At 33.4% G+C, this 25,302-nt stretch overlaps 1 protein-coding gene across 1 annotated transcript; it reads left to right on the top strand.

The window, feature by feature from the left end:
* The first annotated feature begins 6,828 nt into the window (after window positions 1-6,828).
* LOC148628418 (uncharacterized) lies at window positions 6,829-7,816 on the top strand. The gene is made up of 2 exons (XM_088566642.1): window positions 6,829-7,089; window positions 7,508-7,816. Exons 1-2 carry the CDS (start codon window positions 6,922-6,924, stop codon window positions 7,814-7,816), a joined length of 477 nt encoding a protein of 158 aa, XP_088422768.1. The 5' UTR covers window positions 6,829-6,921.
* The last annotated feature ends 17,486 nt before the right edge of the window (window positions 7,817-25,302 follow it).

Here is a 25,302-nt window from a genome sequence, read left to right as displayed (position 1 = left end):
CAAATTACGGAATAGAGTTATCAGCCATCCCAAAACTGGAAAGGCAGAATCACCAAGTAGATAGTGTCCAGGTAGAATTTTTTTACTGTTTTGGAACAAATCTGAACTCAATACTGTAGCGTCATGAGTACAGCCTGGATTACGTGTCCAGACATAACTGAATTCCATTTTGGCATTGCAACATCCAAGCAGAACAATAGAATAAAAATGTTTTCTGTTAAAATATGCATGAGGTTGCCGTGTTGGTGCTTTAATTGGTATATGACAGCCATCAATTGCACCAATAACGTTCTGTAGCTGTGATTTTCCACTGAATTGTCTGCTAGTTTCAACGAATTCAGCTTGGGTATTGGGTAGTCGTATTACCTCGGGCATTACTCCTGCCAATGTAGATGACATTCGCTTGATGACTGCGTGATAGCTACCTTTAGATGTTCCAAATCTATCTGCCATTGATCTGAAACATTCTAGGTTTTCAATGTACCATAGAAACATCAACAGATCTTTCTCCACATCTGGAGTAGGCCGTTTTAGTTTGTTATATTCCTCGGTGCGAGATAAACGCATGCATATTCTGTGAAATGTCTCTCTTGTAAGACGGAAATGTGACTTAAAATCATCTGGCGAGTAACTTGGAATTGTTAGTTCCTAGTAATTTGGTGGTGAAAAGCCATATGCATAAGTGACGTTTTCTCCTGTTGTTGTTGGGAGAAAAAAGCTGTTAAAATTCTAATGACCATTTTCACTCTTAACCTTATTGTTTATATTAAGTAGACAAAAGATACCTAATATTACCGTTGGTAAGCTACTTGTGACAATGCAACACCACTGGTACATCTGGTAAGTAATTGGTACAATATGCAAACCATTGTTACAGTTGGAAAGAAATTGGTACAAAAATCACACCATAAGTACATTTGGAATGTCATTGGTAGTCAGCGTACCATTGGTATTATTGGAAATAGGACAGCTTTTGGTACCCATGGTGTCCATTGGCGCAATTATTACCACTGGCATAATTGGTATCATTGGTAATATGATAGCCTACGGTACCGTCGGCGCACAATGGTGCAAGAGGTACCACTGGTACAATTGGTTCCTGATGTTATCATTGGTAATTAATTTGCGTGCAGAGTTTAATGTTCAACTTTGGTACCTATGCTAGACAATGGAACCAGTGGCACAAGCAGAAAATTACCAACAGCAATACTCTGAACGCACCCCATATAATCTAGCTATGATCTTCCTTCAGATAGGAGAGTTCTGCAAGATGGCTATCCACTTATATTTCAAGGATTTCGAACTTTGCATAGCCTTGAGCATTTTTTTAAAGCGCATTTTGCTTTAAAGGTTATTTTTGTTTACGTGGGTATGATTTATCATAAGGGCCCAACTTAATGCAAAGGTGGTATTTCCCTTTAATTATTGATATATAAACGTTGTAAAATAGACATGTTGGGTACTATTGTTTTAATTATAGACGTATCCAACATATCTTTTCAGGCGCGTATTTTTCAGATTCAATGTGACAATAATGAATTTTTCATAAAACGAGGAATTTTCGGAATTTCATATTTCCTTCCATTTCACCTATAATTGGCAATTTTTGTTTTCAAATACCGTAGTCGTACTTCAAACAAGCTTTTGTATATTCAAATACAATTATATAGTGTCTTAGCTTTCTAACGAGCCCGAATAATAAATGTTTGAACTTTTCCAAGTCCAATTAGGTGAAAAATTGCCACCCACCTATGAAAAGAATACATAAACATGAACCAAAATGTTAATTTTTAGCACATAATTGATGTAAAAAAGACATGTTGGGTACTATTGTTTTAATTTTTGATGTATTCAAAATGTTTTCTCTTTTCAGGCGAGTTATTTTCGGTTTAAAGCTGACAATAATGAGTTTTTCATAAAATGGCAATTTTTGGACTTTCATATTTTCTTCTATTTCACCTGTAATGGGCAATTTTTTTCAAGTACCCTACTTCAAATAAGCCGTTGTATATTCAAACACATTTATGTAGCATTTTACCTTTCTAATGAGCCAAGGTAATGCACAATTAAACGTATTCCAGGCCATTTAGACGAAAGAATGGTAGCTCGTACCCACTAAAATCTACCGCGATGTGAAAGAAAATGATCGTTAATAGCATACGCGAACTGTACGCAATTTCTGTCTGGCATTTATTATGGAGGTCTTCTTGTATCAATCATATTGTCAAGCAAAAATTATGCTTTTATTGTGCTGAAGACGACAAAATATTAAAAAAGGGAAATTTAAGAATAAAACAGATTCTCAAGCAAGAAGTTTGCCGATTGACAAAATGTTGTATTATACAACGGTGTTCAAAGTTCAAAAGCTTTATTTAAAGTTGGTACATATAAAATGTTACAGCACAAGTTCTAATGAGCTTTTAAAACCGACACAATATAGTTCTAAAATGTCAAGTATATTTTCGAAAAAGGAATAAAATCATTTTGCTAGTAATGTACAAAAGAACGATGTCAAAAGATCAGAAATGGAAAAGAACAAATATTAATATTATCAATGATCATCCTTGCATTATCTTCCCTAAATCAACCTAAAAGTTTCTGTAATTTATTGAATTCTGAACCAAGTCCATACGCCACGTTTTATGGTGAAAAGGAGAAAATTACTGATTGATTGGGAGTTAAGTTTAGCAGAGAATTGAATTTACCCGCTGGATATTGAAAGCAAGTAAAATCAGTGGTAAAGAATATTTGACGATTGGCGACGTTGAAGACTTCTGTCATAGATTTAAATTTTTATTTATTATTTTATTTATTTATTTTTGCATTTGAATCCTGCCTGTGTTTTTCCATCAGATATCCTTCACGGTTATCGAGTTGTAAGAGACCAAAATAATCTCTTTTTATTTTGGTTCGATTTTGAAAAGAGTAATCAAGGGAACTAAGATTCAGGCGGAAATCAAAAGAACGCGATCCAGGGACAAAGACCAGACATAGAAAACAGACAAACACAACAAAAAACACAGAGCAACTAAAATAATACACACAAAGTGACAAAAGTAAATGAGCAACTCGGACTCCACTAAAAACTTGGAGCATGGACCAGGTGTAAAGGTAGGGTAAGCGTCCTCTGCTTTTCTGTAAACACCCACCCACCGAGTTGCTCATAAAAAGTCATGTCTAGGGTAGACGAACGAGGAAAGGAAAACTATAACACGTTGATCAAATCAGTTTTCATGGTGCAGATGGATACACGGTAACGATCCACGAGTTCATGATGACGACCATAAAACTAATGTAGCGATGAGTTAAATCTTGTAGAAACATAACCCTGTTTCAGAAGCCTAATTGTAAGAAGTCTAGCGCGATACAAAAACTCAGCGTAGTTACGGCAAGCTCTGGCATAACGTATGAGTTGTGATATGAAAACTCCATATGCAGGCGCTGAAGGGATGTTGCCACAGGTGAAAGGAAAGTCATTACGTTTGTAGTAAAGTTTGGTCAATAGTTTTCCTTTACTATTGACCTCTAAGTGTAGGTATAGATATGAGCCTAACTTCATAGTGTCTGTAGTATCCTTTATCTCAAGTTCTTTGGGGTAGATGCGATGTATCAGATCCCCGAAACCTGGATTGTTTAACGATAATACGTCATACATATAGCGGAACTGAGATTAATTATAAAAAATGGATTCCTCATTAAAAATTCCTGCCTGTGTGTTTTTTTTTTTTTTTTTTTTTTTCTAGCAGATTAGCATCTCTTTGTTTTAGTTACAGGGATGGAAGGTAATTGCCTTTATCAGCACCCTTATTGCAGAACTTTTTTCCAACTTAAATTGAATTACAAATGAGCTACATTGTGTTAAAACAGATCTGGACTAAATGACCATAATCAACTGTAAGTCAATAATTTCTTAGGTGTATGGAATGCCAACGGGGTTAAAATTCTTAATTCGTAAATTGTTGATTTGTAACTTCTTGATTTGTAAATTGTCAATTTGTAACTTGTAAGTATGTAACTTTCCATTTTGAACATTGAAAATCTGTATATGCAACTTTGAAATTCTTCATTTGCAACTTCTGACTTCGTACTGCGTTTTTCGAGACTTGTAAATCATCAAATATTTTTAATTTGTAACTGGTCATTTTGAACTTCTTTGAAATAGCGGACAAATCGTCCTTTGTCATTCTTCATTTGACAATGTAATAAACCACGTAAGATCGACAATTGGTAGTTCATACTCTGAAGTTTTGTAACGTGAAACATGTCGATTCGTGAAATGTCAAATTATGCTTGGCTGCATTATATGTTAACGATCATTATGACGACAAATGGCGCTCGGGATTGGAAGACAAAATGCGGCGCTGCTGTCCAGAACGGAAATTGAACCGGTTAGTCTTAAAACAGGACAAGCATTTTTTGATACTTTTTGGCTATAACTTTAGTTTCACTCAGTGGACTTCAAAAAATTAAATGGATTTCTAAAGAATAATAAAAGTGCTTCATATTGGTTATAAGTTTTTTTTGTTGTTGAAAATATCAAAACAATAAAGCGAAAATCTTGACAGGGCGACCATTTTTTTTGACAAGAAAATTGCGATAAAAAGGGGGACACGCCAATGAATAAAGTTCATCATTGATCAAATGTGTTACGTCTGTCAAATAATGTTTAGTTATTCTTAAAGCTGATAGTAATAGGCACATTTTGATCTAAAAATTATTTTATTTTCAGTCAGTTAGGTGGGAAAACCTTGACAGGACGGACTTATTCTGTTACGTGATTTGTGTCGTTTTATTTACGGGGTTGCGGTAACAATACATAAAATATCTGAAATTTGTTGAATGTCTGTCAAAAATATTCATCATATTCTTAAAGCTTATACTTTTTTCTAGATTTTGATGTATAGATATTTGAAATTGAATTAGAGATAAATTGAAAATCTTGACAGGACGAACTTTTTTCGGGAAAATCTTCATTTATTGTCATAAACAGACCTAGAACTATATTATACGTACGTACTTGTTATGTATTCCTTTCTAAAATAAATTATGACAGTTTTGACTTTCCTTTGAACTTGATGTATTTATTTTTATTATTTCATTTATTTAAATTTTGTTTTTAAAATTTTGTTTTTACTATTATGACATTATCAATTGTGTTTTAACTGTTGTGGGTTGGGGAGCATTACATTTGCGAACTTTTTGGTCCTACGTTTGCGAACCATTGTAAACTTATCATTTGTGAACCAAATGATATAAAATATAAAATTTTGTATAGACTTTTAGTCCATGGGCTGTGAGGGTCCACCGTGTACCCCCACTCATCAACTTCATAGTGATTTTTAGATACCTTTATACTTCCCATTACCGAATCAATTTGTCGCCAAAGAATATTCTCGGATTCGTTTTCACTATCAGCCTGTATTATTTTGTACCCCATTGGGTCAAAAAGCCAAGATTTTTGTGACTCAATTGTTTCACCGTCTAAGTCTTCCTGGGATAGCATGTGTGAACAAACTAAACATATTTAGGTATTATCATGTAGCCAAATGTCTCAGCTTTCCAGTGATACCCAAACAGTTGCGGTAAAGCTTAGCTTTTAGGGGTAAAATGAAAATAATGTACCCCTACCCCGCCGAAAAATCGATTAAATGGATATATTTTTCAATGTCAAAACCCCTAGAGTATTAATGTTTCCGTAAAAATGGCTTATTTGGTATTTTCTGTTTAGGATTATCATACTTTATAATTCCGGAGTTCTTTTGATGAATTTTGCCGATTTTTCGAATTTTCGGTAAAAGTCAGATAACTTCTACTCTTTAAGTTATTGCTCTACTGAAACGTCCCAAATTTGGTATCATAAAAATGTTCGTCCTGTCAAGATTTTCGCTTTATTGTTTTGATATTTTCAAAAAAAACTTATAACCAATATGAAGCACTTTTATTATTCTTTAGAAATCCATTTAATTTTTTGAAGTCCACTGAGTGAAACTAAAGTTATAGCCAAAAAGTATCAAAAAATGCTCGTCTTGTTTTAAAACTAACCGGTTCTATTTCCGTTCTGGACAGCAGCGCCGCATTTTGTCTTCCAATCCCGAGCGCCATCTGTCGTCATAATGATTGTTAACATATAATGCAACCAAGCATAATTTGACATTTCACGAATCGACATGTTTCTCGTCACACAACTTCAGAGTACAAACTACCAATTGTCGATCTTACGTGGTTTATTACATTGTCAAATGAAGAATGACAAAGGACGATTTGTCCGCTATTTCAAAGAAGTTCAAAATGACGAGTTACAAATTAAGAATAATTGATGATTTACAAGTCTCGAAAAACGCAGTACGAAGTGAGAAGTTGCATATGAAGAATTTCAAAGTTGCATATACAGATTTTCAGTGTTCAAAATGGACACACACTTACAAGTTACAAATTGACAATTTACGAATTTTAAATGACAATTTACCGTATTGGTCATATTAGAAAAGAAATTGGAGGTGTAGATTTGTACTAATTTTAACATGGGTGCGGCATTTATATTCGATTATTTCTTAAATATAATTTCTGTTAAATTAAATTGACCTTCGATTCCAACATTCATTCATGAATTTGACAGTTATTTTTAAGATATCTATAAAACTACTGTTTTATATATATGCTATATCTCTCGGAGTGTGGTGAGGTTTGATGAAGAAATTAAATTATGGATGTCCAATTTCATTCAGTATTGATTTCTATGCGGTGTATATATAGATATGCGTCTCGGAATGTGACGACTGCATTCGCTACACTGCTCCATCGGATCAAATTGATACAGGGAAGATGTTATATTTATAGCATAGTATTCCGAGTTAGACAAATAAACTTTCGAACGCGCAGCGTGAGAAGTTTATTTGGCTAACGAGGAAGGCGTTGCTATAAATGATTTGTAACATGAATGACACGCCCATGACAGTCCGTGCAGAAAAAAATAACGTTTGGCGGGAAAATCTAATAACCCGCACAGTAGGCAGTACGGCAGACGCATTCTCTCTACCAGATTGGCTTGACATTGAAAATGTAGAAAGCGATGATTTGGTTCTCTCTCAGGTGTGTATTTTTTAATTGAATTAGACTGATTTACGCTATTTGTCTTTTTGAAGGCTTTTAAACACAACTATTCGGGGCATGGACCCCCTTTTTTGGCCCAAATGTAAAAAAAATCTATTTATTTTTCCATATTTACAATTTTCTACAATATGTAGGCATATAACAAGTCTCAAAACTCCATAACCAGTCGATTACAATACCTTTTCTACTATCCACACGATCCGCAAGTGAAAAGATTTTATTGTTTTACCTTGGGACCCAAAAAGGGGGGGTCCATGCCCAAAATACCTGTGCTTTTGATCGGAAATCGGTAAAATTTTTCTCCGATGTGATGTCATTTATATGCCCTATATTGGCCCTTAATTTTTGGAAATATAGATATTTCATTTTTTTAAAACGATTGTTAACTGTTTTGCAGGTTCTTCAAGATGTCGAGGAAGATATATCATTAGCAGATGCGTCGGCAACAATAGAGGAGAATATTAGATTGTCGCAAATTCATCAAAATATTGAACCATTTTATGACATGAGTGTTTCGCAAGCTGTGGATTATTACCACTTGGGCACGTTTGGGCTTGGAGATTTCTTACTAACCGACTTCAAAGATGAGAATGTTGAACCGGAGCGTTTCATCGCACCCGTTTCAGATGAGGATATAGAAAAGCTGATATCGTCTCAAACGAACGCAAACACCAGAAAGAACACAGTGGTCTATTGGTGTTTTTAATGAATGGAGAACCATTCAGGCAAACGTACATGTGCGACTCAACTTTACCAGGCAGGGATCGAGGAACAGGAGATAATGGGCAGAACGGGGCACAGATCAAATGCTGTCCGCAACTACAAAACTTCAAATGAAACAATTCAGAAAAAGGTTTCAAATGTCCTTAATCCGCCTCAAGATTCCACCGAAATTGCAGTGGCGCCCATTTTCGAGGAAAATGCTAGCGTTGAAGCGACTAGTGGAAATTCGAGCGTGTTGGCCATCCCACCGATAAAACGTCAACGAACCACACCAGAAATCCTTAAAGACGTTACAAATACTAAAGGGGTAGTTCAATTTTCAAATTGCAACTTCAACTTTCACTAACTTTTAGCTCTGTATTTGAGCAAAATTTCATTTCGATACATTATGTTCAACTTGGGGGTTGTTTTTTTTTTTGCTAATATGTTTCAAAAGTAAAGAAATGTGTATTTTTTCGGTTCTATCTTTAAATTAATGAGTAGACATTATATTTTTTGTTCTCTGTCTGGCAAAGAAAACCTGCAGAGATTTAAAGATTTGCATTTTATTATATGAAACCTAATAAAATTGACATTTGTATGTGTGCTTTTTTGTAGGCGTAATCTTTTCCCAAAGAGGCGGAGCTTACCCATGCAATATTGGTTTTAGTGTTTTGGTTATTTCATGGCTGTTTCCTCATTGCATTATATAGGCCCATGTGACCTTTCATGCAATATTATTTGGTTGCTTCAATTTAGAGCATACATTTTGGTACATGCTTGTCGTCTCTATGTTATTCCATAAAAAGATCAAAGGAAAAAAGAAGATTCATGTTACAAGGGTCTGAAAATTTTTTTTCAGACAAAATCATATGTATTACAGCAACTATTGCATTTTTACAAAATGTACAATCCACATGAAGTTTTCTGATATACGGGAGGTCGACTGGAATATACAAAGCATGTGTGGATAGAATGGACTTAAATTATGAACAATTTTCCGTCTTAATCACGTTTGTTTTTATACGACCGCAATGAAACTCATACGTTATACCAGAGCTTGCCGTTACTACACAGACTTTTTGTATCGCGCTAGATTGCTATAGCTGCATTAGCTGCCAAATTTGATCAGTTTTGATTCTACTGAATTTTGCTGATTCAAAGAAATACGTTTGTAGTAATGCAACTGAAGCAGTAAGTGTCGTTAATACCTACAGGATATTGTGAAAACAAAGTTTTTAATCAGAGAAGATCGATAGCTCTGATCTAATTATTTTTCGCCATTACTTCCGAAGATTGCCGACAGGACATTAACATGGGTTAAAAGTACTTTAACCTTACTTAAAAAATAACAATTACATATAAACAGGTACGCACGTGTCTTGATTTCTTTTCATTTCATCTATTTGTTGATTAGTTTTCAAATATTTAATGACCATATTTGAGCCACATTATATCATAATAGGTAAATTTCAAAAGGATCCTTGTGTTATATATTCGAACTTTCTTCGTTTACGACTTGAGTCCGTCAGTCTTCCTTGCTGTTGGAAAACCACTTTCGCTTTGCAATCAGATTTGTTATTAAAGAAGCGACCCTTACAGCACATGCGCGGATTAAGGTCACCAGAAGTCTAATGCATACGAATACATCTAGGTCGATTTTTTGTCTTGCAAGACAATAAATATATAGACACCTTTTTCATGTATTTAATGCATTTTATGTGTGGATATCAAATGAAATTATACAGGAAAACTACAGTTTAGTAGAAATAGTTTAAAATTAAGGTATATCTCAACAGAAACAAAAATTTACGAAAATGTAAGCTAATGCAGCTTTAATAATAGGCTTTAAGAACAAGGTTATGTTGCTACATGGTTTAAGTCATCATTACAGAAGTTTTATGGTCATCATGAACTCGTGGGTCGTTACGGTGTATTCATATACGCTATGAGAACCGATTTGCTTTCGTCTACCCGTGACTTGACTTTTTATGAGTAGATCGGTGGGTTTTTCTAGAAAAGCAAAGGACGCTTACCCTACCGGTTCACCTGGTCAAAGCTCCAAGTTATAGAGAAGTCCGAGTTGCTCATTTATTTTTGTTGCTTTGTACATATTATTTTGGTTACTTAATGTTCTTTGTTGTGCGTGTCTGTTTTTCATATCTGGTCTTTGTCCCTGGATTACATTTTTTTATTTCCCCTAGAATCTTGGTTCCCTTGATTACTCATTCGATGCCTCTTTTATAACCATTAAATACATTTTTAGCAATTATTCAGCTCAGAAATATTCCATTATTTCTGCAAAATAAATTTAAGAGCTCATCTTCAAGACAACTGATGATTTTGGCCTTTAAAGATGTTTAGAAATAAAATTCATTCAGGAATTTTAATTCTTACAGAAATGTGTCAAGAAATATTTAATGTACGTGTTAAGCATGTTCCTTTTTATACACTTATCAGTCAAAATATTCATCCTAGCATTAATAATGAGTTATTTTAACCAAGTAAAATTGGCGGGAAAATCAAATTGATAAAAACGTGTCTAGTTTTGGAAAATCTTATGTTCATCAAGGAAATTATTTTCTTAAGCTTAATATATAGTTGTTTTTATTTGAGTAAAACTACAGTGTAGGATAAATACTCAGGTGAAATAGTTTTTGAATGTAAATGCAAATTAACTTTGGACAGGTTTAAAAAATTGTGGGGGGGGGAAGGTGAAATGGAACAAAATCTGTAAATGTGTGAACTGTTGATTACAGCCAGTAGTATAAATCAGCAGTAAAAATTCAGTTTCTACGTATTAGGGGAAAAAGTGTAAATAATATAGGAAACACAATATATGATAACAGTTTTATTTTACATCGGGTGTTCTTTGAAAATTTGTTAATGCTACAATTTTTACCAGAATCAAAAATCTTCAGTGCTAATACCACTTTGTTCTAATCTTGGCCAAAGACTAATATCGACCCGACAAGCATAAAATACCTGTAAACGTTCGATCAATCAAATCAAACATGATATCATCAATTGTAATTTTAGTAGTCGGAATTCACCTCCTCAGAGGGTCGTAATTATATATTATATCATGAAAGAATTAGGCTTCTTAGGCTTCTTTAGTTTCTCCATATTTGGTTATGACAGAAGATAACCTAGGTAGTTGTTAATTGACTCAAGATAACCGATTTTGGAAAGATCACAGGCGGTGACCACTTGTTAGCACAATGAAAACTAAACTCCATGCAAATATCACATTAACCTCATGATGTTGATCATGACAAAAGGCTTCAACTTAAGAAAGGTTTGCAGGGTAAGTTATAAATTTGTCAATATATTTTTCGCGTGCATGTGTTCCAAGGCGTTAACTTCTCAGTTTACGGAGATGTTAAAATCTAAATCAATTGATCGTATCATACACTACATATTGAAATAATAATAGTTGCAAATCTAACAGACGGTCGAAAACTGCCCGAGTTTCTCATGACCTTCTCGCGTCCACAACTTCTGTCGTGGTCCCTAGACTAAGATCGATCGTTTTATTTAATGTTATTATTATTATTAATATTTTGTCGGAGATCAGCCTGAAATATAAAATTAATAAGGGTAACAACAAAATTACCGAACACTAATCCGATCCATAATCAAGTCAAATTCAAAATAAATCTGGCAAAATAGATATTACATCACCGGAACAGCTGGTACCGTAGTGGTCCTGACTTGGTACAGTAATTTCCAATGAAATGGTGGGTTAAATCTAGGTTTTACAGCGGCTAAACTACCCTTTTTCATTGTAGCGTGAATATACCAGTAGTGTATAATAGCATTTACATGCTATTGCGTCATGATTGGTAAATCAGCGGTCACATTAGCACAAAAAAAAAACACCAAAAAAAACAATCATTTCTAATTATTTTAGAAGTTTAGAAGAAACCGAGTATATTTTAACCAAGCTGTATCTAAAAAGAATTTGGCATGAGTCCTTTTGAGACGTATTTCCTCATACCCTTGATTCAGGAGTCTGTTACGCAGATATTTATGGAGTTTAAGGCAATCAGGAAAATTTATGATGTTAAAATCAAAGTCGCGTCTTTTATCATAAATCTATAAATATATTGGTGATGATAACATAAATCTCCCTGATTTCCCAAGTAAAACTCATGCTAGACTTGATATACCAACAGCAACTTTACAGGACATTGTCGACGTCATTCAAACTCTCAGGCTAAATAAGGCAGCAGGACCAGACCTGATAAGTCATAGGATGTTAAAAATATGCCCCAAAATTATTGCTAAGCCACTAGAATTAATATTCAATAAATCCTTACAGCACGGTATATTTCCCTCGCAGTGGAAACTTTCAAACGTGATTCCAAGAAAGGTGATACTTCATTACCCTCTAATTACAGACCCATTTCTCTTATAAGCTGTGTTGGGAAAGTAATGTAAAGGGTTGTTTATAAGTATATTTACAACCACCTTCATTCAAGCAATTTAATATATAAAATTCAATCGGGATTTCTACCAGAATGATCCACAGTTCATCAGTTAATTGAAATGTATAACAATATACTCATTTCACTGGAAAAGAAAGAAATATCATGTTTTGTACTTTGTGATTTCTCAAAGGCCTTTGATAAAGTATGGCATCGGGGGTTATTGCATAAAATGAAATCATATGACATACAAGGTAAATTTTTGGATTGGTTTCATAGCTATCTTAAAGATAGGAAACAACAGATAGTTATAAAGACTTCTTCGTCAGATCTTTGCAAAACGTCGGCCGGAGTGCCGCAAGGCTCAGTATTAGGACACCTTAGATAGTCTATTTTCCCTTTGTAGGATTTTTGCTGATGATACATCTTTCGGATACTCAAGCACCAACATAACAGAAATAAAAAAAAAGTTATTGATCGCGATCTTTTATCGTTTGACAAATGGTCAAAAACGTGGTTAATGGACTTTAACCCAAATAAAACAGAAATTATGATGTTTTCAAAAGTTAATCTTCCAACTATTAATTTCAGTCTGAACGGAAAGACATTCCGCTTAACAAAACTCATAAACATTTGGGAGTTACTTTTAGTGACGACGCAAAATGGAACGAATACATAGAAAATCTAGCTACCTCGATTACAAAGCATCTTAGTATTCTTCGAAAATTAAAATTTAAACTCTCTCGGAATCACTTAGAAAAACTATTTACAGTGTATATCCGACCTTTATTTGAATATGCCTCAGAAGTCTGGGATAATTGTGGTATAGTAAACACTCAAAAGCTAGAAACTTTACAACTCGAAGCCGCTAGAATAACTGGCTTACCGATATTCACCAAATCGGAGCAAGCATATCGAGAAATTGGATGGGAAAAACTAGAAGATCGAAGAAAACGTAAAAAATTAAATTTATCTCATAAAATATATAATAAAATGGCTCCGGATTATTTACAAGATCTAATGCCACCGAAGATTCAACCTACTACAGTATATCCGCTTCGAAATGGTGACTTGTGAATCCTTTTTCCAATGCAAGAACCAAACTAATGAGCGACCTACAGTGGGTTCTTGAATTTTGCAATATAGACCTACATCTACATATTGGTCTTGCAGAAAATCTATCAGAAAAACAATATCAGGTTGTGTTGGACTGTGTATATTCCTTCGTTAAATGCACGAAAACATTCCTTAATGCTTGAGCTGAATTAGTACACATCACATCTCACCACATCACCTAATGTTATAGTTTTACTGTCTCGTCTTAACTTTTTAAAAACATAAATAACACTATTGAATTTGTATGCCTATACTTTATTGTAATTATTATTATTTCAGGAGAAGTCTTCATACGTATGTTATTTTACTTGTGTCTGATCCATTTTGTTTATTACAAATAAAATATGTTTAAACTACCATAAATCTTAGTGCTCAGATGACCAATGTTGTCAAATTCGAGATGTAGGTCCAAAAAGATACAGAGCAAGCCGTTTCTGTTTATTATCTATTTAACTGTCCAAGAGGAGGCAAATAAAAGTATATATATTGAAGGTAACCATTTATCAAGAGAAGGTTTGTTGATGGATAATACATCACCAATATATCTGTAAGTAAATTTAAAGGATTTAGTATCTTTTATATCTTCATTCTTTATGAGATCCTGAAGAAATTTAGTCTCGTATGAATATAAAAACAAACCGCTATGAGAGAAGCACAGCATTTAGTGTCCATTGGCATGTCAACTTGTTAAAATCAAAGCACCGAAAGTGCTGAAACTCGGAAGTCGCTTGGCATGCAACCTGCAAGATAGGTTCCCGATGTTTATTTTTTAAGCAATGTGCTAGAGTGCCGGTCATGACATGGACTAAGGTTTGAGAATGTTTTGGTGTTGAACCCATATTTCCCTTGCAACCTGCAACAAAACAAAACAAAGATGTACACAATTATCGTGAAAATAAGATTATTTCATTTGTTTAAGTTCTTGAGACCTTAAACAGTTTTTTTTATAATTTTATTGTTTTTGAAAGTTTCTACAAATATTAATACAAATACAAAGGCAGTCTCTCACACATCCTTTCATTCTGGAAAAAATTGCAAATGTTAATAGCACAATATGTACATAAATTATCAGAGCATAAGCATTCCAGAGAGAAAAAAGACAGTCAGGTGAGAGTCAAAATTGTTTAAGAACCGAGGGAAAGAGAAAGTTTTATTCAAGACTAGGTCTTTGAATTTGTGCCATCTTTTGTCAAAAGAAGTAATATTACCTTTTATCAAATATGAGTAACGCTCTTGCTTATAACAATTATAGATTTCAGCCTTGAGATTAGGTAGAAAAAGATGTTCATCTCGACATCTTTGTTTATATATATAAAATTTCAAGGTAAGCATTAAAAGGTTTTCTATATAAGTGTTATTACTATTACCAATTTTTCCGAATAAACATTCAATTTTAGAAATGTTGAGCAAAACAGAAGTTTTGTTATATATCCACCTCTCAAAGCTGTGTACAAAATCAGAAACAACATCACATTCCGGTCGTCTTCCAAGTTTGTGTAAAAGTTGATTTGTTGCTAAAATTCTGTGGATAAGTCTGAATTGGAACCACCATAATTTGGTGTCCTTTGTTGTGTTAAAATTACATTTATGCACCAATTTCCAGTTTATTTCTCCAGGAGTATTTAGTTTTGCAACCCACTTCTGTCTGTATTTTTGAGGAAACTTTAAAATTTTTATAAGTCTTTGATAAAACATGTTTGCACCTTTTTGATGTACAATAAATTGTTCCATTTCAGTTGGAATTAAAGGATATTTTGGGATGTCCGATTTTGAAAGTGTTCTTAATATTTCCCATTTTCCAAGTATTGAATCTCTTAAACCATAGTAAATTGTAATGGCAGGGTAGACACCATACACATTGCGAAATGTTTGGTACTGTAAAAAATTCCCATTGTCATTAAACAGGTCACTAATAAAAAATATTCCTGCCTCATACCATTGTTTGAAAAAGACGGTTTTTTGATCGATTTTAATTTTCGAGTTCCTCCATATAAAGCATCCTAGAATATTATTTAGAGTAAATGAATCTTGAATATGTTCGTATTCGACAAGTGCTGTGAAGACTTGTTTCCAGAAGATGTTTTTTTATCGTGTTGCTCAAATTAGTGGAGTAAACATCTCCAAGAATAGACAATTTTTGACAGTCAAGGTCAATTAGGCTAAGTAAGTGTGTTTTCCAAGTGGACTCTTCTTTAATAATTCTTCTTATCCATGTTAGTTTCAGTGATTTTAGAAAAGTAGATAGAAGAATCATACTAAACCCCCTGAAGAGGTATTCTGAACCATCTGCTTTCTTGAAACTCTGTCCCTACCTCGCCATACATAGTTAAACATAATGCATTCCAATGTCGGGTGTTGGAGTTGCAATAAATAAATGGGTGAGGGTAGGTATAAGCAATGTTTTAATAACGGTTAGTCTGCCAAGGACATTGATATTTCTATTCTCCCATTGTTTTATCTTCTTTTCAATGCTGATTATTTTTTACATAATAATAAAAATTATTATATCACTCAAGCGAGTGCTAAAAGTAATCCCCAAGACTTCAAAGGGCTCATATATCCAAGAAAGTTTTCTATTAGCACATAATCTTTCATTACTTCCTATTTTAGAACCAATCCATACGGCTTTTGTCAAAATTAGGAGTTTTCTGAATATTTAGAAAACTGTTCAAGTAGATCGAGTGTTTTCTTAAGGCTTTTTTTCTGTGCCATCAAGAAAGATACCAGTATCAGCTGCATATTTAAATATTTTAAAAATTTATTGTATTGTATTTATTGTAATTCCCTTAATGCCTTTATTATTTCTAATGAGAATACCCATTGTTTCAACATATACCTATAGTACAAATAGGTAAGCCGATATTGGATCTCTTTGTCTGCAACCCCTACCTATATGAAAAAAATAGAGAAGATGCCATTTTGTAGTACACACAGATTTATTTCAGTATTTAAAACTTTTATGTTGTTTATAAACCATTACCAAATCCAAAATAACCCATCACATTGTACAAGAATCTCCAAGAGACTGAATCAAAGGCTTTTTCGAAATCTATTAGTAGTAGTAAACCTTGAATAGCTAGATCTTCAGTACTTTGAAGAATAACACAGACAAAACAGGTATTTTCACCAATGTATCTCCCCCTTAAGAAACCCTTTTGATTTTCGTGAATCAGTTTGTCTAAGACGGTTTTAAGTCTATTTGCTTAACATCCAGATAATAATTTGTAAGTAACGTTTAACAATGGTATTGGACGCCAGTTTTTTAAGATATTCCCTGGGTTTATCTCCTGAGGTAAAATTGATATTATTCCCTGTCTTTGTGTAATTGAAAGTTTGTTGTACTCAAGTCCGTAGTTACAGGACCTTACAATAAAGTGTCCTAGGTCCTTCCAAAAGAATTTAAAGATTTCAGCAGAATACCCATCAGACCCTGGCGATTTCTCATTTTTCATCTTTTTCAAAACAGTTAGTGCTTCAAAATAAGTGATTTCACCCTCAAGTTGGAGTGCTTCTTCAATACAAAGTCTTGGAACATTATAATCTTTAAGTAACTCATCTAAATTTACATTAGTGAGTATATCATCTTTACTGGAATAAAGCTTTTTGTAAAATGACTTTATTTCTTTTAGGATTTCATTTTGATCAATTATCTTATCACCATTTTGGTTTATAAGCTGATTTGAGATTGTAAAGGAAAGGACATTATTGTCAATTTCATCTATTTTATTTCTATACTGCTGCGTACTGTTTTTTAACCTCACTATTTTTTTCTTTTATTTTCGAGATTAATTCATTATTATTATTATGGCTATTAAACTTCCAAAACCCTTACCTTTAATAAAGTTGGAGAATTTTAATTCTAATTCAACAAATGAATGATCTGTTCTATATCATGGTGTAATATCTACCTTGTCAACTAGGGATAAAAGTTCTTCTGAAATTAAGAAGAAATTAAGTCTTGCTTTTTAAATCGGATTTTTTTAAACCATGTATATCTTTTTAGATTAGGATTTTTAACTCTAAATGGGTCCTGAAGTTTTAAAGTTTTTTTTTATTATTATTATTTTAAGAACTTCTTGTCTTGCTTTTGGATTATTTATGTTGTTGTAATTAAAGTAATCTAAAGATTCATCCTGAACAAGATTCCAATCACCACACATGATAGTGAAATCATTTTGAAAATTGTCAACTTCCTCATAGAGATCGGAGTAAAATTTTGGTTTGTCTTGATTTGGACCATATATGTTCACTAAAGTAAAAGTGTACTGTTTGGCTATATTTCCAAAATTAGAAAATTTCCGTCCCATCTGCTCTTTCTTTTAACACCTTGAATTCAAAATTATTGTTAAATAAAATTGCTACACCCCTTGAGTCAGTATTACCACCACTCATGTAAACTTCAAAACCCCATTGAGCTCGTATGTATTTAAGATTATCATTGACCAGGTGGGTATCTTGTAAGCAATATATTGAATTTTTTTTGTCTAATAAAATTAAAAATATCTTTTCTTTTATTATTATCACCCAAGCCCCTACAATTAATACTGAGAATTTTAATACCATCCATTTTCTTGTATTATTGATTGGATTTCATCACCATAGTAGCAGCGAGCAAAATAGGTCAAAAGTATTACAATTTTTCCATACATACACACACATACATTCTTAAAACAATACAAGTATTCTAGTATACACAACATGTTCAACATAAAACACTTAAATCAATTGATTTGAATCAGCCAAAGATGCTCACCGTCTCCTCTACCCAAGAAGTTATGAAGGAAAGTTCTATGAGTTATTGCTTGTCTTTATATTAAAAGTTTTTTAGTCTTTTAAATGTACTTTATTGAATTGCTTTTCAAAGATGGCATGAAAAATTATCTTACTTCATCTTTAGTCTTTCATATTACAGTTTGTGTCCTTGTGTTGTAGTGTCAAAACAGATATCAAAGTATTTAACTAGCCCAATAACTGTCTCCTGACATTTTATAAACCCTTTCATTTGTCAATTGTTTGTTGTCAGAAAAGAATCTTAATCTTAGGTTATTATAAACATAAGCAAGAAGTTGGCAAAACAACAAAAGATACAGTGAAAGAGAGATAACTCCAGTGGTTTTATGCCTTGACTTGTGTCATGAAGTGATGGCTCATATCCTCAGCTGAAAGAATCATTTCATATTATGCCTACTTATTGATCTGCTGATCAACTAAATAACAATATTATCAAGTATGACGTGTACAATGTAACCCATTTACATTATTTAATTTCGAACTCTCAGGTTCCGACAACCGAGCAAGTCATAGCACATTTTCAATGTACAGCAAAGGAGCCCTTTTCATGTAAAGTGTACTGTGGTATGATAGTTATAAATGTAAATCACAACTTTGTCTTCTGATAGACTTTTCAGTTTTCATTTTTTTCTATTCAAATTATATAGATTTACTTAAAAAGACAGGATAAAAAAATTCTTACAATTTTGAGTTTAGTTCTATTTATAGGAATCCATTCTGAAAATACGTCTTTTTATAAATCTATAATTCAAGGCCTTGATATACATTGCCAGATACCCGAATCGTTTCTCCTTGAGAGCATACAAGCACTTATTTTATAAAAATAATGCTCAAAGTATGACATTCACGTTATAACATTAATCAAAAGTAGCGATATACATGAACACATGTAACCATACACAGGGATCTTTCCAATATCTTATAATCTAAGTATTTCTTGGTCTAGTTGCGAAAAACTAGGAATGACAACTTAGCCATCCGTTATATTAACCTAAATCAGTCCTTTTCATTCTATTTTAACTAAGTTTGGGGCATGATCGAGCATCACAACCTTTAGTAAATTAAGATATGAAAAAAAGGCAGTTGATGTTGATCGTGACGCCTCTTGATTAAATGGTTTTGATTTTAATACCAATCACGGGCCATAGTTAAAATCCAACAACACCCAAAGAGAGATGACTCCAATTAAATTGTATTGTCTTCTTTGAAATTACTGCGCGGCCAAGCGCAAAAAATAGTTTAGCGTCTCGATTTACCTGTTCGACAATATTTAGCTTAAAATGTATGAAATATCATTCATTTGGGATATCGGTGAAATTTTTAAAGTTTAAAAGAGAATCACGTATCAATTTGAAAAAAAGCATTTCCGTCCATGAAGTTATCTTCCGAAAGCCCTTTTGTCATTCTTATACTTACAATACTCGAAACAGTGACGTGACTTCCGAGTAAAAATTGCTCCTCTTAACGTGACAAATATGTTATCAATAAGGAATAATAATATGACGTCCTTTACAGGCTTTGAGACCATAACTGTGGTCGAGTTTCGATTGCTGTATGAGCAGCACGCGACTTATTGGGCGTGGCTTGTGTAAATTACTGTCCACCTCAATCCTGTAAACAAACACACGTAATATTCCGATGTGTATCAGCTGTTTCCATTCATTTCAGTAGCGTGAATGAACATTAATACATATTTAATGAAAATATTAAACGTTTAAAAAAAAATATATATTATATTCCGTAAAAATCATTTACACATATACTCGGTAGCATTCGCCACGTGCCACGTGCACCCTCATGTATGAAGGTCAATGAATGAAACATTGTACTTGTCCATGTGAGAACACTACGACCTTATAATGCAAACGCCTATTGCCATATCTAACATAGTTATACTTAAGTTTATTCGCCCTTTCCTTAATTATATAAAATACAAAGTAAAGTTTCATTTGCGACCATTTCAACTGACAGTTGTCAAGTGTACAGCCAATATATGGAATAGGGCGGGTCTAAGGTTACCGTAATAGGTCTCGAAAATGTAAAGAAGTACCGTTATTCACAATAAATCAAGCATATTACAAACCTGCTATTCTGTGTAGCACACTTTTCCCTCCTGTGATGTCTTAGAAAAATATGTGGATTTGTAACCAAGAACAACATACTTTTTTTCGAAATAGCAAAATATTTTCGAATTTACAAGTCCTTTCAAACGAGATTTCAATTTATCATGTGTCAACGTAGTATAAAGAGCTGAAAAGTCAAAATTTTGGAGAGAACTAATTTCCGAAAAGCTGTGGGATTTTAGGTTTTGAAGTAAATCTTTAAAATTTTTAAGCATCCACACATGATTAATGCTACTACGAGAGTAGGTGGTATTGCAACTAGCTTGCTGTCAATCCTTCACTGCGGACAATATCTTTGTAAGGTGAATTGACATATCCTTCGTGAAGCAAGATGAATATCCAGCTCTAACCTTTCTTTGTATGGATTCTTACGAAGTTTGGGAATCCAATACAAGTAAGGTTAGTTCTCACATTTTGTTTCGATTTTGAGAGAAGACATGAAGGACTTATGGTTGTTTAGGATTTCGTCTTTATCAAAAGTAGTACGTTTGTATATGGCATTACCAGGGATGTTACTACATGTTGTATCAATGCCCAATTCCTTAATAAGGCAATTGAGGTAATGCGCTTTACAAACAAATAAAATGTTGTTTAAAGCTTTGTCCGCAGGGACGATACATATTTCTCATGTGAGGAAAGGCATTCAAGTGCCTCACGATCGTTGAATACGGACTTGGGTCTTTTATTGACACATATCTTGAGATTGTCAATACGATTCTGTACCAATGATCGGATGGTACGTATCCAATCTGACAAGACCTCAATTTCGACAATCTGTATTTTATCGAAAAAGGGACGACACCTCCTTCGTCGAGTCCGAAATCTCAAAGATCTTTCAGAAGGGTGACTGGTAGTGAAAAAAATTGTTCTAATGTAATGAACACCTAAAGGCTGTTGTAAACCAGACAAAGGTTATTACATCTGTCTGAAAGTGAATATGCTGTAACAAGATCGAATGCATCTTTTCCCTAGGCCTCCATCGTCTTTGACAATGGCTATGTTGATTTCACTGTTACCTGGACCAGATAAATTCTAATATATTTTATATTATCGTTAGAACCGCAATGCATTGTAGTACCGAACTCTTTCATCCAAAAGAACTCCCCATCGGTGCGGTACAGTCTACTTAGATAAATACTGTTGGAATGATGGTAAATTTCTCGATGAAACGAACCTTAATGTTCAAACATTGGACATGACCTGGTTGGTTGAAACGATTGTAAATAGCTCGATATTTAGGTTTCTTGGCATCGTAACGGTGTTTCAACATGTATCAGACAATATTAAGTACACACAATACCACAAATGACATTTTCGGTAGACCAAAAAAAGAGAGTAAATGCTGGGAATTGGAAAAAAAGATTTCTGTTGCCCGGCTCACGAAATCCATTAACTAAGGGTTTAGAGAGACACGGATGTTATCGATCTGGTCTGTTTCCATTTTTGTTACCCTGTTCTTAACAAGGTTGTAACTGACACCGATGGTATCAAAGTCTCGTATCATAAGACAACATAAACCCTGTTCCCAAGTGTTATAAAGAAAGACACTGATGGTCTCAACTAAGTCTACTTCTCATCTCTCTTGCCCAAAAGGGGGGGAGCAAAATCCGGTTCCTAGGGATTTAGAGAGACATATATTAGATCTGTTATGTTCCCAATTTTTATCAATGAAGCCACGACAGTGTCTGAAATTGACCTAGGCATCACATTGAAATCTTGTTTCTTTAAGCAGATATCACATTTTACAGTAGCACTCACAAGCATTCCGTCCGCGATCACGTTTCTACGCACATACCATTGTCAATGGAAAAGAGTGAGACGTGAAATGAAAAGGATTAAAAATAACCATAAAATTTATAGTTTATCAAAACTAGCATGCAAGAGAAATTTCGCATCTTCTATTTCATTAAGAAGTCCGTATAGTAATTTTGCACTATTTGATGACCTGTTTGATCACGTGGTGACAGTCGACTAACCATCCCATGCGTATTAATTTCTCTCGTGACCTTAGGAGAAAAGTAATCTGGTTCCCTTGTCAATACTATAAGCGACCCTAGGATCGTTAAAATATATATTTGAGAGAAACTTGCAGGACAAAAATGTTATCCGGGCTGCCAGGTTAAGGAGAAGGGCAAAGTTACTGAAGCTGAAGGGGACGCCATTCGGGAATCAGTTATACTAATTTTAAAAGATGGGTAACTTCGCGAAAGCATCCCCTAATGTAGACGTCATTCTTTCTTCATAAATCATGCATGAGTTGCGAAAAAGTTTTGATTATCTTGAGTTTTTTCTACACCTGTGGCCACCATTAATTAGTACCTTCGCGTCACCCTTCACCATGCAGATGAGCATCATGTCAAATTTTGATATGTTTTTTCAACGCAGTCGGTATAGTTTCGCTTTTTTATCCTTTGTCTTTAAAGACGCTCTTCCGTGGAAACACAAGTCACCTGATCGCAATTCTGTTGTCCGATTGGCCAAATACTGATAACTTAATGGCGTTCAAAAAAACTGTTTCGAAATTACGAGTCATGTGTTACATGTATTTCCTGAATGAAATGTAGAAAATTAAAAGCAAAAGGAACATAATTTTACCGCGTCTGCTATCTTTTTTAAAGATAGTACTTGTTTTTTTTTGTTTTTTTTTTCATTTGCCTGATGCCCCGTGCAGATCCGGGTGTTAAAAGAATAGGCCTGCAGCAGCGCTAAGCTTGTCGTAAAAAGAGACTAAATAGTGCTCAGAACCCTAGCCGGGGGCTAGGCGCTCTGCCCACAGAGCAACTGGGATGTGTGCCCCAGGTGGTGGAATGGGGTCTCCCTGGCGTGTTACATGCTGGGGTTGTCAGGCTATAATACGGAAAACCTGACCGCAAATCATAGTGGTGCACCGTGTTGGGAAAGATGCCACGTTCCTCGCACGTTAAAGAATCCTGCTGTGGTATTCGATAGGAGTAGGAACCTTTGCGCTCCGCCACAGGAGGCTAAATTGCCCGACTTTACCCATCCCCCCTTTTTCCAGTGGCAATCAAAATTTGTCGACCCTATTATCCTTGTGACCCATCCTTTTTTTTTTCATTTCATGTTCATTTTATCATCCATTTCATGTTCATCGTCTGAATATAGCTGAAATATTGCTGCTCGGACGTTAAACCCCAACAAACAAACAAACATTTGCCTGATTATTTCGAGATGTCGATATTAAACAGCCTTAAATAAAGGTTCTTATGCAAAAACGTAACATTATTTCTGCGAAAATGTAATGCCAAATTGCGGAAATATGATGCAGCATATATGAATATAACAGGTTTTGTTTATAATATATCATTTAAATAATTGTCTACTTCTGTAAAAAAAAGTCTTCTCCACTAAATAGTATTGATATTTGTTGTGATCTGCTATTTGATCCTTTCGAACAAAATGTGCAATTTCTTTTTTTTTCAAATACCTTTTAAGAGAACATCAACTTAAAATCATATGCAATACTATGAAGTACATGCATTATTTCAGCCATTCTATATTTTTAATCAGATTCGTTTTTTTTTTTCATATTGTAATTATGGAAAACTTTTTAAATTATTAATGTACAGTAATAGATAAGAAACTATAATAATTAGCTCTTTGTCCGGATGCTTTGCCTTTACAACGATTTTATAGTCATGTTACTAACCTAGCTAAGAAGTTTTTGAACAACATCAAAAGTATATAATTGTATGTCATACATATGTATGCTGCACAAAGCTCTTTTTTACACATTGTTATAATTGTAAATAGTATCAAAATCATTGTAACAAGCTCAGTTTCCATAATTATATTCCTACTATTATTTGTTACCTTAACACAGAAACAATTAACAACACCCATTAAAAACTGTGCAACATATTAATTCTTGTGTAAGTAAGTTGGTAAAGATTAAAATATTCACCAAAACTCTTCGTTTTATGTTTATTTGGAATATTTCACGCCATTGCAGTTAATTAGAATGGGACTTGCTAATTCTCTGATTTAGCCACCGAACAAGTAAATGGAATCCAAAAGTACTGAAAGATACAAGTTGTTTGAATACCCTTTTGAGTCTCTCAGGACTGCTCCTTATTGGGATTCTGTTAGTAACTGTATTTAGTACTGTAGAGGTGACAGAATCAAGGCTTTGGGTAATCGAATAGAACTCAGATATTAAAAACAATTTTTCAATATTAGAAAATGTTTTTCTAATATTAGAAATTGATTTTCTAATGTTAGAAATTTATTTTTTAATATTAGAAAATGGATTTGTCGTATTCAATTACGATTTTGCAATATTAGAAAATCCCTTTCGAATTTTTTATATTAGGAAATGATTTTATAATATTGAAAATATATTTTTTTAATATTACAAATCCATTTTCTAATACTGAAAAATCAATTTCTAATAGCTTTATTTTGTAATATTAGAAAATCATTTTCTGATTTAAAAGAAATATTTGTTAACATTAAATTTGCGTTTAATGTTAAAAACCTATTTTTTAATATTGGAAAATCATTTTGTAATATTATAAAATATGACTGATTTTGCAGTGTTACAGATATTAGAAATTCATTCTTATATTACAAATTCAATTTGTTAATATTTAAAAATGTGTAATGTTTTATAATATTACTAATTGAGGAATTTGTTATATTATAAAATTAATTTTTAATTTCTAATATTAAAAAGTATTTCTGATATTGAAAAAAAATGATTTTGTAATATTAAAAAAATACATTTTCCAAGATTACAAAATATTGACTTTTGCCCACTTTGGCTTGTCATAAACTGATAAAGACACCTCTATTACCAATAGCAACAACGTATATTACGTAATGATCGAGTGTAATGTTCAAATAAAATGATCGGTTGACTCATTTTATATCTATGATCGACCTATATTTTCCATTTCACGTATCAACAATCAGTTTTAAATAATATGTATTTCTCTTGTCCAACCCTTCATTATATTGTTTCAAAGATACAGTACATTACCAAATCCCACGAAACTCTAGAGACGTTTCAT

This window comes from Perna viridis, chromosome 1 (assembly GCF_037379345.1).
Source record: "Perna viridis isolate PV_CMFRI_1.1 ecotype Kerala chromosome 1, ASM3737934v1, whole genome shotgun sequence".
Classification (NCBI taxonomy): Eukaryota; Metazoa; Mollusca; class Bivalvia; order Mytilida; family Mytilidae; genus Perna; species Perna viridis.
This window is presented reverse-complemented; position numbering and strand designations above follow the sequence as displayed.

What these genes read in the sequence shown, in the direction of transcription:
- LOC148628418 (XM_088566642.1), top strand. Translation starts at nt 6,922, where the DNA reads ATGATTTGTAACATGAATGACACGCCCATGACAGTCCGTGCAGAAAAA. An exon ending in ATGATTTGGTTCTCTCTCAG is followed by an intron (nt 7,090 to 7,507) that starts GTGTGTATTTTT and finishes ACTGTTTTGCAG; the next exon opens with GTTCTTCAAGATGTCGAGGA.